Source organism: Anomaloglossus baeobatrachus, chromosome 1, assembly GCF_048569485.1.
Source record: "Anomaloglossus baeobatrachus isolate aAnoBae1 chromosome 1, aAnoBae1.hap1, whole genome shotgun sequence".
In the NCBI taxonomy this organism is placed as follows: domain Eukaryota; kingdom Metazoa; phylum Chordata; class Amphibia; order Anura; family Aromobatidae; genus Anomaloglossus; species Anomaloglossus baeobatrachus.
Window position 1 is genome coordinate 931743626 of NC_134353.1, and position 17016 is coordinate 931760641.

At 44.6% G+C, this 17016-nt stretch overlaps 1 protein-coding gene across 1 annotated transcript in view; it reads right to left on the reverse strand.

The window, feature by feature from the left end:
* Positions 1-17016, reverse strand: part of DCC (DCC netrin 1 receptor) — a 1217792-nt gene that overhangs the window by 240452 nt on the left and 960324 nt on the right. Inside the window, exon 13 of the mRNA XM_075328185.1 lies at positions 2365-2506. Coding sequence (XP_075184300.1) covers positions 2365-2506 — 142 coding nt within the window. The remainder of the gene's footprint in view (positions 1-2364; positions 2507-17016) is intronic.

Below are 17016 nucleotides of genomic sequence, written 5' to 3' on the forward strand. Positions count from 1 at the left end.
GCAGGTAAGTACGTGTGACTGCTCCGAACGATATTGCCGTACTGGTGATTCACAGCAAAATGATTCTCGAAGAATCAAACTTTTTCTAAAAGCTTGACAAAACTAATACATTTGAGATTTGGTCATCTGTTCTTGTAAACCCATTTTTAGTGGCCCCACAGGGTTTTTAAAAAATAACAAATAAACAGCACTCATCTACCAGATTGGCATAATTTCTCTGACATTCTCTACTGGGTTTTTGGCCTCCTTTTCCAATTGGGACGTCACATTGCGGCCGCAGTCAATCAGTGGCCTTCGACCAGCTGCAGTCCTGATATCCTGTCTGAGCTGCAAGAAACACTGCAGCCACTGATTGACACATGATGTTCCTATCCCGTATAAGACATGAACCTACGTTTCATCCAGAAGAGGAGACTAGCAGGAAATGCCAATAGCAGAAAGGTGCCGGTTTGGTAGGTAAGTTTTGTTTTCTTTTTAATAAGCTACCCTGGGACCAATTAAAAATGTGTTACAAGTAGTGGACAATCCTTTTAAGGGCTGGTCTTATGATAGTTTGAGTAGTGTCCTGTAGAGTATTTTTAATGTCTCCCCTGCCTACGATGTGCTACTGCTTCTAAAGGGCACTTTACACGCTGCGATCTCGCCGTCGGTTGTGCGTCACGGGCAAATCGCTGCCCATGGCGCACAACATTGCTTACACCTGTCACATGGACTTACCTTCCCTGCGACGTCGCTGTGGCCGGCGAACTGCCTCCTTTCTAAGGGGGCGGGTCGTGCAGCGCCACAACGACGTCACACAGCAGACGTCCAATAGAAGCGGAGGGGCGGAGATGAGGGGGCGGAACATCCCGCCCACCTCCTTCCTTCCTCATTGCCGGTGGACGCAGGTAAGGAGATGGTCGTCGTTCCTGTGGTGTCACATATAGTGATGCGTGATGCCACAGGAGCGACGAACAACCAGCGGCATGCACCACCAACGATATTATGAAAAGGAGCGACGTGTCAACGATTTTTGATGTTTTTGCGATTGTTGATCGTCGCTCCTAGCTGTCACATGCTGCGATGTCGCTAATGATGCCGGATGTGCGTCACAAACACCATGACCCCGACGATATATCGTTAGTGATGTCACAGCGTGTAAAGCACCCTTTAGTCAATTAAATATGTGTAACCCCTTTAGATGCTGGGGTCAATACTGACTGAAGCATCTAAGCGGTTAGACATAAGGAGGAGGATACTTCTGTCAGCCAACTTGCAAGTTTAAAGAAGGTAGGAGGGTGAATGTTCATGCATTTTACTGACAAGTATCCAACTCCAATTCTTTGAGTGTTTAGGTTCATAGAAGTTCAATCCACAAGTGAAAACCTGTTTAGAAGTTAAGAAATTTTTTTTATATAAAAATGTAAAAAAATGTTTTTATCCTATTGGCTGTTTTGCTGCTACAACATCTAAAAGAAAAATTGCAAAACTACAGCTCTGGAGAGACACAAAAGAAAATAAAGCACATTGTTGTGTCCTCAAGGTCCTGTGGATGTCTGAGAGCAGATCTTTCCTAATACTGAATATATCCAATGTGATGCTAGACACTACGAGCAGCATGAATAGAAGGGCAGTCAGACAATCCAGGATAATAAGCCACGAGGTAATGTATAAGATTCAGGGAACAGATAGAGATGTGGTCAGGAAGAGGTCCAAGGTCAAAAGCCGGGAGGTAACGCATAAGGTTCAGGGAGCAGACAGAGACATGATCAGGAAGAGGTCCGAGGTCAGAAGCCAGGAGATAACGTATAAGATTTGGGGAGCAGACAGAGACATGGTCAGAAAGAGGTCTGAGGTCAGAAGCCAGGAGGTAATGTATAAGGTTCAGGGAGCAGAAAGAGACATGGGCAGGAAGAGGTCCAAGGTCAGAAGCCAAGATCAGAACACTTACACCAGACAGGAGCCAAGAGCACACTGAGCAAACAGGAAGTATGACTGGCGAAGTTCAGACAGAGCAAGCCCAGGAAATAAACAGAGCAATAACCAGGAACAAGGGGCATCTGTGAAGGCACCTCCCAAAACCAGCATGGACCCTAGTGCTGAAACCTGTCAGCAAGTGCACAAGACACATAGTAGAACATTTTCAAATGCAAAATTCTCCACACAGCGGAGCCGTGACAAAGGCATTCCAAATGATCCGCACAGCAGAATCGTGACATCCAAGTACAGCTTCCAAAATACAGCAAATCCAATAAATAGCTGGTAATGCCCATGTATAATAATACCATACACTGCAACCATCTCACAAATCCAATGGGATTCTTTCCAATCATGTTAGATCAGGCAATCTCAATCAGTATGGATTATAATATGTGAATCACTCACCTGTGAACAAGTACCAGAGATTATTGGGCTCGATAGTCTCCAGTTCTCCCCGTCGGGTGGTCTTTCTATGCCGAATTTTGTAGCCGGTGATGAATCCATTTTGAGTTCCTGATGGTGGAGGCAGCCAGCTAACCTTAATACTCTGAAAAATAAACAGAAGGAGATTACACATGTAAGATAGAAAAGCATGAATATCTACACCTCTCACATCAATGAATGCTAGAAAAGATCACAGTTACCAAAATATCAAGTCACTCTTGACTGTGACTGTGAGGCGCCCTGGACAAGCCAGGGGCCACAGAGAACAACACCAACACACCCCACCCTCCCGGTCAGGCACACCTAAGTCAGATACAAAACCCTTGTTGCCTTCCTCCAGGGGCTGATGATCACACCAGGGGGTGGGCCAGGAGGTTGGCCCCGCCCACCGAGGAGTTCACAGTCCTGGAGGCGGGAAAAGCAGGCAGATTAGAGTTGGAAGTGGAAGTGAGAGGAAGTGAAGTGGCAGTTAAGCAGCCTGAAGTTGGTCCGGGTGTGTGGCCCGGACGGATCAGCAAGGTTGGCAGACGGTGGTGACCGTCCGCAGGAGTGGCCTATCCTAGTTTACCGTAAGGACCGTGGACGGGCGGTGGCCCGGCGGTACCGGACCGGTACACGAAGAGAAGTCAGCACCATCTGGCAGGGGCTTGCGGACCCCGGCAAGGCTAGGAGTCGCCGTGAATTTGCCAAATCTGTTAGCGAAGGGAACCTCCTGGGTTTCCCAGCAGCCAAGTCCCGAAAGAAGGCAACCGTACAACCAAGAGAGGGAGACACCGCCACCACCAAGGCAACCGTTTCTCAGGGCAAGAGCCTGCGAGCAAAAGGGGCTCCTCCAGCCCATATCCAAGCTGGGGAGCGGGTTACCGGTGGGAACCCATCGGAACCATCTACCGTACATAGGTGCAGGGAAAGGCAGTCACCATCAACCTGCCAGGAGAAACAACACCGCTGCCGTCTGTGGGACCAGTCCATCCAGCCGTGTGTTTTACCGAGAACTGTGTCCTCATCATTGGCTGAGTGAGTACCACCGTGCCGTGTGGCACAGCGCTGCCCCCGCGACCCTGCACCTCACCAGGCCCCGTAACCCGCCTGCCATCCATCCCTACCCCATCACCGGGCCCCGGGACAACCAACCCCCTACCCACGGAGGGGAGAACTAACATCCTGGCTGCTCCCTGTCATCGCTCCCGGGATCCCCGTCCAGAGCAGCGGTGGTGTCACCAATATCACCACAACCGTGGGTGGCGTCACGGACAATAACCAACATCCCCATAATCAATCCCATCCCTTTTCATTCACGGGCGAGGAACGCCGCTCGAGTCCCCGGGATCCGGCCTACCGCTCGAGCCACCACCGAGCACCAGCCGGTACCGAGCAGTGGGAGAGCGCAGCGTCCCCCCCTCCGCCCGCGACAACTGCACCAGCAGAATAATGGGTGCAGCTCTGGAGTATAATACAGGAGGTAACTCAGGATCAGTACAGGATCAGTAATGTAATGTATGTACACAGTGACGGTAGGAGCAGAATAGTGAGTGCAGCTCTGGAGAATAATACAGGAGGTAACTCCGGATCAGTACAGGATCAGTAAAGTAATGTATACATAAAGTTACTGAAGGAAATAAGATCTAATCATCTTCAAAGGACATAAAAAGTTTTCAGTTGGTCATTTCTCAAGGATACAGTAACATCATTGCCAATTATCATTCTGCTGTATGCTGTGTAGTGCTGGTGAGAGGCTTGGAGTGCTCCTGACTCTTCATACTGGGAGAATTCGCCACTTCGGCTTTCACACCTTGAATGCACTGAGGTCGTCTCCAACTTTATCACTTTTAGCTTTTCTTTAACTGTAAATGAGCTTCACCTCGTATGACTATGATATTTTACAAAAAGGGTCTATAAGGCTATGTTCGCATGCTGCATATAGTGGAGACCACAAAGATGCACATTTTTTGCCCCAAAAGAACGCACCCGCATCAAAACGCATTAAAAGAAACGTGTTTTTGCCATGTTTTTACCGCAATTTTACCCAATGTGGTTTTTTTTAAGTCAAATCTATTGATAAAAAGAATAGATAAAAAGAAAGAACATACAGAACACATAGAAAGAAATAACAGAATAGCTCGATAGATAGAGCGATAGCTAGCTTGGCCTGTCTTTTTAAATATTTTTTGGTAAAAAAAAATGACGTGGGGTCCCCCCAATATTTCATCTCCAGCACAGGTACCGCAGCAGCTGCAGGCTGCAACCCTCAGCTGTGTGCGGTACATTGGCTGGTTATGAAAAATAGAGTGGATCCCACACACTTTTTTTTAATTAATTTATTTTTTTTTAAAAAAATAATGTGGGGTCCCCCCATTTTTCTAAAACCAGCCAAGGTACAGCAGACAACTGGGGTCTGATATTATTAGGGTGGGAAGGGCAATCATTATTTGGCCCTTTCCAGCCTAACAATAGCCGTCCGCAACTGCTGCAGAAGTGGTGCATCCGTTAAGGGGGCATTACACGCAGCTATATCGCTGTGAATGTACCCGCCCCCATCGTTTGTGCATCACTGGCAAATCGCTGCCCGTGGCGCACAATATCGTTAGGAGCAGTCACACGGACTTACCTGCCTAGCGACGTCACTGTGACCGGCGAACCGCCTCCTTTCTAAGGTAGCGGTTCAGGCTGCGTCACAGCAGCGTCGCTAAGAGGCCGCCCAATAGAAGCGGAGGGGCGGAGATGAGCGGGACGTAACATCCCACCCACCTCCTTCCTTCCTAATTGCCAGCAGCCGCAGGTAAGGTGAGGTTCCTCGTTCCCGCGGTGTCACACACAGCGATGTATGCTGCCTCGGGAACGACGAACAACCTGCGCCCTCAACAATCAATGATTTTTTGAAAATGAACGACGTGTCAACGATGGATGATTTGGTGAGTATTTTCCATCGTTAACGGTCGCTCGTTGGTGTCACACGTAATGACGTCGTCAACGATGCCGGATGTGCGTCACGGAATCCGTGACCATGGCGATGTATCTTTAGATACGTAGTTGCGTGTAACGGGGCCTTTAGATGCGCCAATTCTGGCGCTGGCCTGGCTCCTCCCGTTGCCCTGGTGCGGTGGCTTTTGAGGTAATAAGGAGTTAATCAGAGTCCACAGCTTCCACTAAGTTCTAGATTAGTAATGGGAGGCATCTATGAGACCCCCCCATCACTACTCTGTAAGTGAAAGTAAATAAACACAAACAACCAAAATATCTTTTATTTGAAATAAAAGACAAAATACACCCTATTTCACCACTTTATTAACCCCAAAAACACCCCTGCAGGTCCGGCGTAATCTATACGAGGTCTCACGACGCTTCCAGCACTGTTACATCTGACGCTCCCAGCGAGCGCCAAAGAACATTCTGGATGTAGCAGAGACGAGTTTGTCACTTTCACTGTACATTTTACTGTATTTTGTGTTGTTTTTAGGTTTCATAGAGTTGAAAATCACAGAACGCTACAACACTACTCAGACCGGACCCATTTCCACCAGGAGCCCGACCACATGTTCTGCACCTTCATTAATCCCCACCATTCCTTCCTTAGATTCATTTAGTGCGTGCTGATGACCCGCTGGGACTCACCAGGACATCGTCTCCTATAAACGCCTCTGACTTTCAACACTTGGGTAAACTCTGATTCTATCACTTTCCGAATGAAAAAGTTGGCAGTGCTCTTGTGAGTGAAATGTGATCAAATGTTTCATCCCTATGATTTTAGTTGCCAGGACTCTGAGTCATTGAAAAATGTCCAATTCCTTAAATGATCATCAAATGGCACAAAACGAAGAAAAAATAAAAAAATCTTCATATTAAGTAATTAGATGGAAGTATCATGTGACACGGATGTCTGTATGATTTTCATTATGGACTCTTTACTCACAATTCAAACTCAAAACGTTAATTTGTCATTCACGGACTATTCTCAACAGGCTGCAGTTCACATCACCACCACTGGGTGGTCACACTATCATGAGTGTGTCACGGATGACAGATAATCATGTGGTTTCAGGCCATAGAAGGTCACAGTGTTTGGCTGTGCAGAATGCTCCCTGACTTTCCACTGTTCCTGCTGTCGTATTCATTGTAATAGGTAGCTTTACTGCTTTATCATCTCTCCCTCTTTTGGATCCAGCAGGAGCCCTCCTTCCACCCAGTTGCTGATCAGCAGTATTATCTTGATACTTAAATAATCCCTTCTTCTTTGGACTGGTGCTGGTGATATTATTCAGTTCATTCTAGCTCTGGTTGCAAGCAGGTGGCTTGTACTCTGTGGTATTGTTGCTGAAATTTTGCTGAACTTCTGCCTGCAGTATCTGTGGATAAGTAGTTTATGCTTTTTTTCCCATGTGTCCACCTTGTGTCTTCTTTTAGTATTTAGTGGGATTGACAAGGAGCTCATCCCACCCGTTCCCTAATTAGGGCCCAGCACTAGGGATACCTAGGGTCAGGTATGTGGCTTGGTGCATAGGTGCGCAACCTATCTACGGTGGTGAGAGAACCCAGGATCCAGCAGTAGATTTGGACATCCCTAGACGCAGGAGTCCTTTTACCTTACCTTTCGCCACTCACTTGGTACTTCCCCACGACTACCGTGACACACACAGACACGTATACCACAAATAACTCCAAACAGAGAATCCCAATTTGATTTGATTTTCAAGTTGATCATTTGGAACCTGGCATTTTGGGATATGTTGAGTCAAAAGGAAAGCCCCATCTGTATCTGGACAAAACCGCTCTCTTTTTTTGAGTCTCACCTCTCTGGGTGGGTCAATGGGAGTTACTGAGCGAGAGACTACCTTCCTATAACATTATACACCCTTTCAGTGGTATATGGAAAAGGGTTTTTAAGATGTGACTATTCTCATTGTTGCTGTGATTGTAGAACACACACTCTTTAAATAGGAGATATGTGGCTAGCCATGGCAGGACCCTCACTACCTTTGTGGTTTTAGTGTCCATAAGCCTGTAATTAAAGCTGAGTGAATCGGTTTCCTCAATGAAATCAACCTGAAGTCTTGATTATTTTTATTATTTTGCTTGATTTTTGCTAGGATTGGGAAGGGGCAAAAAAAAAAAAAATCACCCCTCCCCTGCCCTGGTGCTGCAGCTCCCTCCCTCAGTCTTCCACTGACTCCTTTCTTCCTTCTAGCTCTGATCTTCTCTTTTGTCTATCTTTTTTTTCACTCTTCAGCAAATTTATTCAGTCTCAAGTAACGAGGCGACTCTATTCCACTCAAGCCGTCCACTGGTGTATTTGGTGGGTGTGGTGCAGGGTGTCTCTAGGATTTGATTAGCTGATGTAGGCAACACCATATAGTTAGGGACCCTAAACCAAGAAGGAGGTGGATACTGCACGGGAGGGCAGATTGTGCAATACCCTGTGACGACCTGATAGTCCAGGGGCATCACAATGACATTACATGAAACCAACGGCTCTAAGAAATGAATAAGACGGAAGATAGAAAAAAGCGGAGCTAGAAGGAGGAAATAAGCCAGCAGAGGACCAGGCAAAGAAACGCTGCACCAGGACAGATGAGGGGTGAGTTGAATAAAATATTTTTCAATTTTTTTAACCTCCACATTTATAAATCTCTGAGATCTGGAGAGACCTCAGAGCATAATATATGGCTTTTACCAGCAATTCTATTGGTGCAGAATAAATTCGATGCAAATCGAACTGAGTCTGGCTGATGAATCAATTTCATCAGATTTGGTCAAATTTACATGACATTTCATTAATAGTCATGAAAAACAAAAAAAAATAACATTATTTTACCTTTATTTTTGGGAGACCTTTATGCTACAAGTGCTCGTTTATGGACCCCCAGTGGCTGTATCCTGAATTGCAGTGTGGCGAGAGTTATTTATTATTATTATTTATTATTATAGCGCCATTTATTCCATGGCGCTTTACAAGTGAGAGAGGGTATACGTACAACAATCATTAACAGTACAAGACAGACTGGTATAGCAGGAGAGAGGACCCTGCCCGCGAGGGCTCACAGTCTACAGGGAATGGGTGAGGATACAGGAGGAGAGAGGACCCTGCCCGTGAGGGCTCACAGTCTACAGGGTGAGTTTTGCTCACCTTTTGGGATAGTATATGTAGCGCTGTCGTCTCTGCAGAGACGTCGACTTACTCACCACCCCAGCCAGGTCGTGTCCTCCTCTGCTCTTGCGCGGTTTCCCACGTGCTCTCCTGCCTGCCTCCCCTCTTGAGCCATGTACCTGTCACACAGAGTTCCCAGGAGTGCTCCTAAAGCCTGCTTTACACCATACGATCCAGCATACGATATCATATGCGATCGTAACCGCCCCCATCGTATGTGCGGCACAATCAATTTGTTGAATGTGTCGCACACACGAGTAATTCCCCGTCACATGTCCTTACCTTTCCATACGACCTCGATGTGGGCGGCGAACATCCACTTCCTGGAGTGGGAGGAACGTTCGGCGTCACATCGATGTCACGCGGCAGCCGGCCAATAGAAGCGGAGGGGCAGAGATGAGCGGGACGTAAACATCCCGCCCACCTCCTTCCTTCTGCATTGCTGGCGGGAGCCGCAGGACGCCGGTAAAATCTGTTCATCATTCCCGGGGTGTCACACACTGCGATGTGCGCTACCCCGGGTACGATGAACAATCTGACATTCAATTTTTAGGAATTGAACGACGTGCATGCGATGAACGTTTTACCGTTCAATCGCAATCGCACGTAGCTGTTACATTCTACAATGTAACTTACGATGCCGGATGTGCGTCCCTTACAACGTGACCCCGCCGACACATCGTAAGATTTGTTGTAGCATGTAAAGCGCCCTTAAGACGAGTGCACACCAGCCCTCCTTTTAAAGGGCCGGTGTACTATTTCCAGGAAATGCCTACGGCTGAGAGGCACTGTGTATTTAACGCATCCTCCCATTAGGGGAGATGCCTGTGCACCGACTCTAGTTAGGCCAGTTTCACATTTGCGTCGTTTTGACAGAAACGGCATCCAGCACAGATGCAGTACAGTTCATTTATTTACAGTGGAAGCGCGACACCATGCGGTTGTGTGCTTCATACACTACCGCATGTGTCCACATGGTGTCGCGCTTCCACTGTAAATAAATGAACTGTACTGCATCTGTGCTGGATGCCGTTTCTGTCAAAATGACGCAAATGTGAAACTGGCCTTAGTCAGTCAGTCTCCAGTCTGCTATCTAGCTGGTTGTCAGGTTCTGAGCTCTCATCCTGATATCCCTGTGTCTATTTCCAGTACCTGCCTTCCAATACCTGTCTGTTCCTGCCGTGCCCACCATTCCTGTCCATACCCACCTGTCCAGCCTGTCTCAGTCATCACGCTTGTACCTGTGTCTATACTTGTGTCTGTCAGCTGTCCTGGGGTTGCCATAGTCCCGATTACTGCCGTGGGAGTGGTACCTGGCATCCGCCTTGCAGTGGATGCTTAGTTAAGCCCCACCCACTAAAGGGTAAGCCTAGGTCCCCCCTGTGGTTCAGGGGGTACACTAATCCCGCTCGTTGCCGCTACATCGGCTGCGAGCGTTAGGGTCACCCCTGTGGTCCAGTGGGTCCACTAATCCTGCTCGTTGCCACTACATCGGCAGTGAGCGTTTAGGTCGCACCTTTGGTCTAGTGGGTCCACTAATCCCGCTCATTGCCACTACATTGGCTGCGGGCGTTAGGGTCACCGCTCTGGTCCAGTGGGTCCACTAATCCCACTCGTTGCCACAACACCAGCCAAGAGCATTACGGTTGTAACAGCGTATCCCTCCCCTGCCTGTGATCATGGTGTAATAGTCTGTCCCTCCTTTGTACTGCTTCTGGTGGGAGATAGTTCTTCTCAGCATGGGACTCCTCCAATCCACAACTTGAATATAGAATATATAGAACAGAGCCAGGACGTCTGGAATCCTTTCATGTATCAAATGTCCACTGGAGGTGGGCCCTTCTGCCCACCAAAGGGGCTGATCCCAGGAGAAGAGAACAATGAGACAAATGTTAGTTAGTTAGTTAGTTAGTTGGATCGCGGTTGGAGAATGACTAGGATCTATGGTTGAGGCTAGATCCTAGAGCCTGTGTATGGACTGTTACAGATTGGAGATCAGAGGCCAGTGTAGGATGGTGTTTTGTTGTTCACCCTGTTGCTCAAGGAACTCATATAAGGACCATTGCCATATTTTCCCTGGCATCGGAATACCAGGTGGTGCCCCTGGATCTGTTATTTTGTTGTGGACTCCTTGCAGACTTTAAGGATTTATATTTATGTTTGGTGCTTTATCTTTGTGGTTCCAATAAAGCCCTTTGGATTGTTCCTCGGCCTGGCATCCCTTACTGCTCTGTCGCATACTCCATCACAACAGTATATTATTTTGTATTGTAAGATATTTTCAGAGAGGTAAGAGATAGGTGAGTACATCAGCCAAATTAGAGAATTATTTCGGGGAACACCGGCAAATTGCACCGCATAAGACTCAGTTTATGAGCTTCTAATGAGCGAGTGTAGGTAAAGGTAGATAAATACTTACGGGAAAGGAAGATGAAAGGATTCTGCACCAGGACTTTTGCCTTTGGAAAGATAACGAGCATAGTACTAATCAATTTAAAGCTAGCGCTCTTAATAATTTAGGAGATTTCCATTTCAAAAACTGTTAATTTACTCAGCTTTGTTCGCAGTGAGCCCTGGCACTGCTCGGGAATACAGATAATCTGCCTTCGCACAGTAGGACGGTAATTCAGAATACGCATTTGCTCCGGCATGGAAGAACGGCCACAAATCTGGATGCAACTCAGCGTTAATTAAATATGCATGCTTACAAAATGAAAAAGCTTTATTTATTCTCGCGGAGTAACACAAGTGTAATGACTGCTAAATCCCCACGGACAGATTTATGCAAATATTTTTGTGAAAATGATAAACACTTTACATTTTTTATGAACGTGACCGGTGATGTTGCATATTAGATGACATCACTATGTGTAACGTGCCGGGTGGCCACCGCCGATGATGGGACGTCTCTGCTCTCTGCATGGTGCAGTCACCTTATGAATAATTTACATTCTGGTTTTAGAATTTGCCATGTTATTTAAGAAGAAATGTAAAGAATTCCATATATTAACCCTGAGTCGTATTTTCCAGCAGCAGACCCTACTTTAATATTGATTTGTTGCCTGTAGCTTTCCTTAAAAGGGGTTGTTCACTTCCGGGGACAATTTCTTTTTTTTCTTGTATGCATGTATTTTGGTTTTAAATGATTTTTGACATTACCCTTCATTAAAAAAAAATTTGCACTGTTTGGTTTTTAGAGGCTCTTTTTTTCACCTGCACATTCAACTTTGATGTGGTCTGAGGTCATAAATCAGCCGAGAGGAGCTGAAAAGGCAAATATAAGAGTTACAAACTCTCCCATTGGACCATCAGAACAAGCTCACTTTTTCATGTAAAAATTTCAATAAAGCTTTTTGGAAACAGAACAAGCTCACTGAAAGATTCTCAGTTAACTCATTCTGCTGATGTGTATTATTTATGTGTTTATATCTGGCCACCTAGTGATTGTTATGGTAATTGCATCTATTATCGGTTGCACATTTTGATAATGTACTGAATTTATAACAGTAACAAAATTTCCTGGTAGGTAAAGGGAACCTCTCCCCTACTCACCTCTTCGGGGCATCCGGTCTGCTGAGTGTTGCTGTTCTCGGGCCCAATGCCTCCTCTGTCCTTCCTGTTCTCAGGTCCAGTGCCTTCTCTATCCTTGCAATCGTCATCCTCCTTGCTTCATGTGGATGACGCATCCTACGTCATTCACACAGGCTGGCATTGCGGTCCTGCGCATGCGCACTGCCTTCTGCGTCTTTGACAGGGGCGAAGACAGATCAAAGACTGCCCGCGCCTGTGCATTACAGTACTTTGCTTTGCCCTCAGAGCAGAAGTAAGTGCGCAGAAGCGCAGTGTGTGGATGATGCTGGAGGACGGCAATGGACGGAAGAGTGGAGGTGCCAGACCAAGAACAGCAAGGACAGAGGAGGCACGGGACCCAAGATCAGCGATATCCATTGGACCGTACCGTATTGGACCGCTCCACAGGTAAGTGACAGGTTCCCTTTAAGGGACATTTCACACATCCAGCTTGCCGGATTCGGCGCACTCCAGTACAGTGTATACAGTACAATGGCAGCGCGACAAGCTCCGGTCACTTGCTGTCAGGTGACTGGAGCATGTGACCCGGAAGTTGTCACGCTGCTATTGTACTGTATCACACTATAATGGAGTGCGCAGAATCCGGCAATTCGGCGAAAAGTCGAATGTGTGAAACAGCCAAATTTGTAACTATTTACTTGCTTGAGGTCAATGATCCAGGCGAAAGACTTGAAGTAGGTCCAGAAACCTTAGGGTTCAGAGACCAACTAGCCATGCCACAAATTTCATTGACCAATGAGTTAGTTTTTAGAAAATTAAGCAAATCAGTATCTCTCTGCTGTGCAGTCAACCAATGAGAAGATTTATTTCTTCTCCTGTCACAGCCCTGATCCTGTAGCTCCCCAACAAGTGTGCTTACAAAACAGCTCCTCTGTCATTGAGACACAAGTCTCAGAAGTTGTGGTTTTTTCAGTATTAACATGTGAATAGGATGGGCTGCCGTTTGAGTTATGTGATTTTCTAAAATTGCATTTAAATAAAAGAAAATCAATTTCACACCTTTTTTTAAATTGATTTCGGAAATCAACATTTCAATTTGATACTTTCAAAAACTGCAACAGAATCAGAATTTTTTTAATTTGGTAATTTCTAAAATTACATTGAATTAAAAAAAATAAATTTTCCACTTTTTAAAATTGATTGGGAATAAGACTTTTGAATTGTTTCCGAATTTTAAAATTTTGCCGATTTCTAATTTTTATCACAATAAGACAATTTTTAATTTCACATTTTCTAAAATTGTATTATTAAGTACATAATATTGGTGTAAAACCGGATTAGAAATTGAAAGTTTTTAGAATTACTTTAAAGGGGGTTGTTTCAACTTTGTTTGTTCAGGAGCGCACCGCTCCGGACCCTTAACTTCTGGCCAGTATGTGCAGCATGGGAGGAATGCAGGGGCACTGATTCTCGTTGGATCCAGCCATACAGTGCCATTCAAAAGTATAGAGCCTGCTAGCGCGTCATCCTCACCTAAGAAATCGGTGACACCGATACTGGAGTGGTGGCCGATAACTTTATCAACAAGTTGTAAAATATAGAATTAAATATCTTCTGTGCTTGAAAATGGAGGGGATTTTTTATAAGAAGTAAATTGTGAAGTTGCTTCTTTTCATTATCAGTTTACAATTTTAACCACATAAAAATGTGAGAAAACCCCCTTTAAATCAGAGAAAACCCCTTTAATTCATAGACAACCCCTTTAGTTTATGAAGTATTTTGACTCTACCTCAGTTTCCGATAATCAGCTCCTTGAGATGGGAATGTAGACTCGTGTGTCATTGAATTGGAGGCTTATTTGTGAACACAAAGAAGTATAGTAACGTTTTTTTCCCCGTTAAGGAGACATCAAGCACTTGTTCTAGAACTTTCCCCAGATAAACACATAAGTAATCATATAGATATTGCCTGAACCGGGGAGAATAGTGAATTAATTAGAGGTTACATGAAGCCACAGGGAAATCTATTGATTTCACTTAAACATATAGTTACTTGAGAATGCAGTTGCCATGCGGAGGTCGTGCCGTTTACAACCCACAGATCTGACTAATTAGTGTTGACCTCTTCAGACTCTTATTCCTCTTACTATAAACTCCAGCTCTATTCAGACTAAACCCAGGAATGGCTGAAAGAGACCTACAGTACAGCCTGTGGTTGGGAAACAATACGGCTCCACATGAAAGGGCTAAGCAAAGTCAGAATAGGGAGGTGTATAGAAGAAAGGATGAAGAAAAGAAATATTTGCTGAGTGGAGTTAGAACTATGTGCAAAATGACAGCAGAAGGCCAAGTACATCAAGGTAATCCGGAGGTGGGTTCATAATAACTCTAACCGGGCTATCATCTACACAACTATCCATCCATCCATCCAACTATCTATCTACATAACTATCTATGCATCCAACTATCTATCTATACAACTATCAATCCATCTATCTATACAACTATTCATCCATCCATCTATCTATCTGTACAACTATCCATCCATCTATCTATATATACAACTATCCATCCATCCATCCATCTATCTATACAACTATCAATCCATCCATCTATCTATACAACTATCCATTCATCCATCTATCTATAAAAGTATTCATCCATCCATCCATCCATCGATCTATCTATAAAAGTATTCATCCATCCATCCATCTATCTACACAACTATCCATCCATCTATCTATACAATTATCCATCCATCCATCTATCTATACAACTATCCATCCATCCATCTAGCTATACAACTATCCATCCATCCATCTAGCTATACAACTATCCATCCATCCATCCACCATCTATCTATCTATCTATCTATCTATCTATCTCTACAACTATATATCTATCCATCCATCTATCCATCCGTCTATACAACAATCCATCCATCCATCTATCATGTATCTATCTATCTATCCATTCATACATCATCTATCCATCTATAATCTATTTAAATATATATCTCTCTATCCATCTATCTATCCATCCATCTATCTCTCTCTCAATCTATCTATCCATCCATCTATCTCTCTCTCAATCTATCTCTCAATGTATCATTTATGTAAGTATTTATCTATCAATCCATCTATCAATCCATCCATCTCTCCATCAATTCATCTATCCATCTATCTATGTATCATCTATCTATCCATCTCAATATCTATCTATCTATCTATCTATCTATCTATCTATCTATCTATCTATCCATCTATCCAAATCTCTAAACATCTATCTAAATATCTATCTCTCTATCAATATATGCATCCATCTCTCTATCTATCTATCATCTATCATTCCTTCTATCTATCCATCTGTCTCTCTATCTGATGATTTATTTATCGAATATCTGTCATATTTCCGTACCAGTGACCTCATCGTACACATCTCTTTGTGACATTCCCATTCACCCGTCTTCTTTTCCAAACTCTTTCTTCCCCCCTTTCTTTTGCATCCGTTTGGTACCAGCCATTTATTATCCCAGCGCTGACGTACAGACTAATAAACCGGATCTGTTTAATGAAGCCGCATACAACCATGAAAATGTAAAAGCGGTGAAGCCGCCGCTCCCCGCATTGCTCAGGATCCTATAATACAAAACTTGTGCTTTCATTTGAAGATGAAAGTGTTTGCGTTACAAGTGATGGGATACAGACGTTCGTGTTTCTCCACGGCAGAAGAGAAGAAAAAATCCGGAGAGCAACTTTATCTATTTTTTTATTTTTTTTTTATATTGATTTGACTATAACTTTGATGTTTAAATTGTATAGCTGCGATTTCCTCCAACCACAGAACCTCCAGCCTCGGGCCCGAAAAGTCAATAACCCAACAAAAAAAGGAAGTTTCCGAAAGAAAACAATAGAAAAGTGTTAATATTAATCTTATGGCGGGGGTAAATTTACCTTGGGGACCGTGCAGAGACTTAGCCTAGATGCTTATATTGTACATGAAATCAAATATTATGTATTCAGCGAGCGCTCGGAGCGACACCAAGGTAATAATCCTACAGAAATATCTTTCACTGGAGAATCGTTAAAACCTTGAAGATCCTTCTCTTTTTATGGCTGAAAAACAATTATATCTGTAGTTAGAACACAAAATGGCTCCGAAATTAAATGTATCTGCTCTAGATGTAAAGTTTATTAGCTCAAACGGCGGCAACCTTGATGCTTGGAGGAATCAGATCATCAAGCGCCATCGGTCAGGACCAGAGGTCAAAGAAAGGTCTTACAACAAAGTCGATGGCCATAGGTACAAGTGAGGGATTGTGGATTCTTACCTCCACCAAGAAAGAGGACTCCACCATCTATAGAGATCATGTGCCCTTTTGGAGGTTTGGAAATCATCCTGACATCTATGCATAAGCCCTTTGGACAGAGCACTTTATAAAGGGGTTGTCATGCCGGGGACTAGGAAGTTACTGGTTCTCAAACTAGGTACACCCTGAGCTGACCCTCAACCTAGAGTTACACTTGATGGTAGTGAGGTCTGAGCCACCAGCATCTCCCTGTTTCCTGTCTAGGCCCTGGATTAACTCCCTCCACACACACCACCCAAGGGATGGACTGGGACAGTGGTTAAAACCCCACAATGGGCACACAAAAAAAGAGGGTGCAATCCAACACCACTACCAAACATATTAGGGGAGACACAAACATTACACCGGACATAAATAAAGAAAAGGATAAAGTTACAAACAACCGGGTAACTTTCACACAAAATACAACAGACAGCAGCTCAAACCTTCACGCTCCTGGCCTAGCTCAAGAATGAATTCTGAATAACAGGCGCCCTCTGCTGGAAGCAGAGGGTATTTATCCAAGTTGGGAGTCGTTATCTGCGGATACACCTGAGCAGAAGTAAGGAGCTTTCTGCTGGCAAGGAAAACTG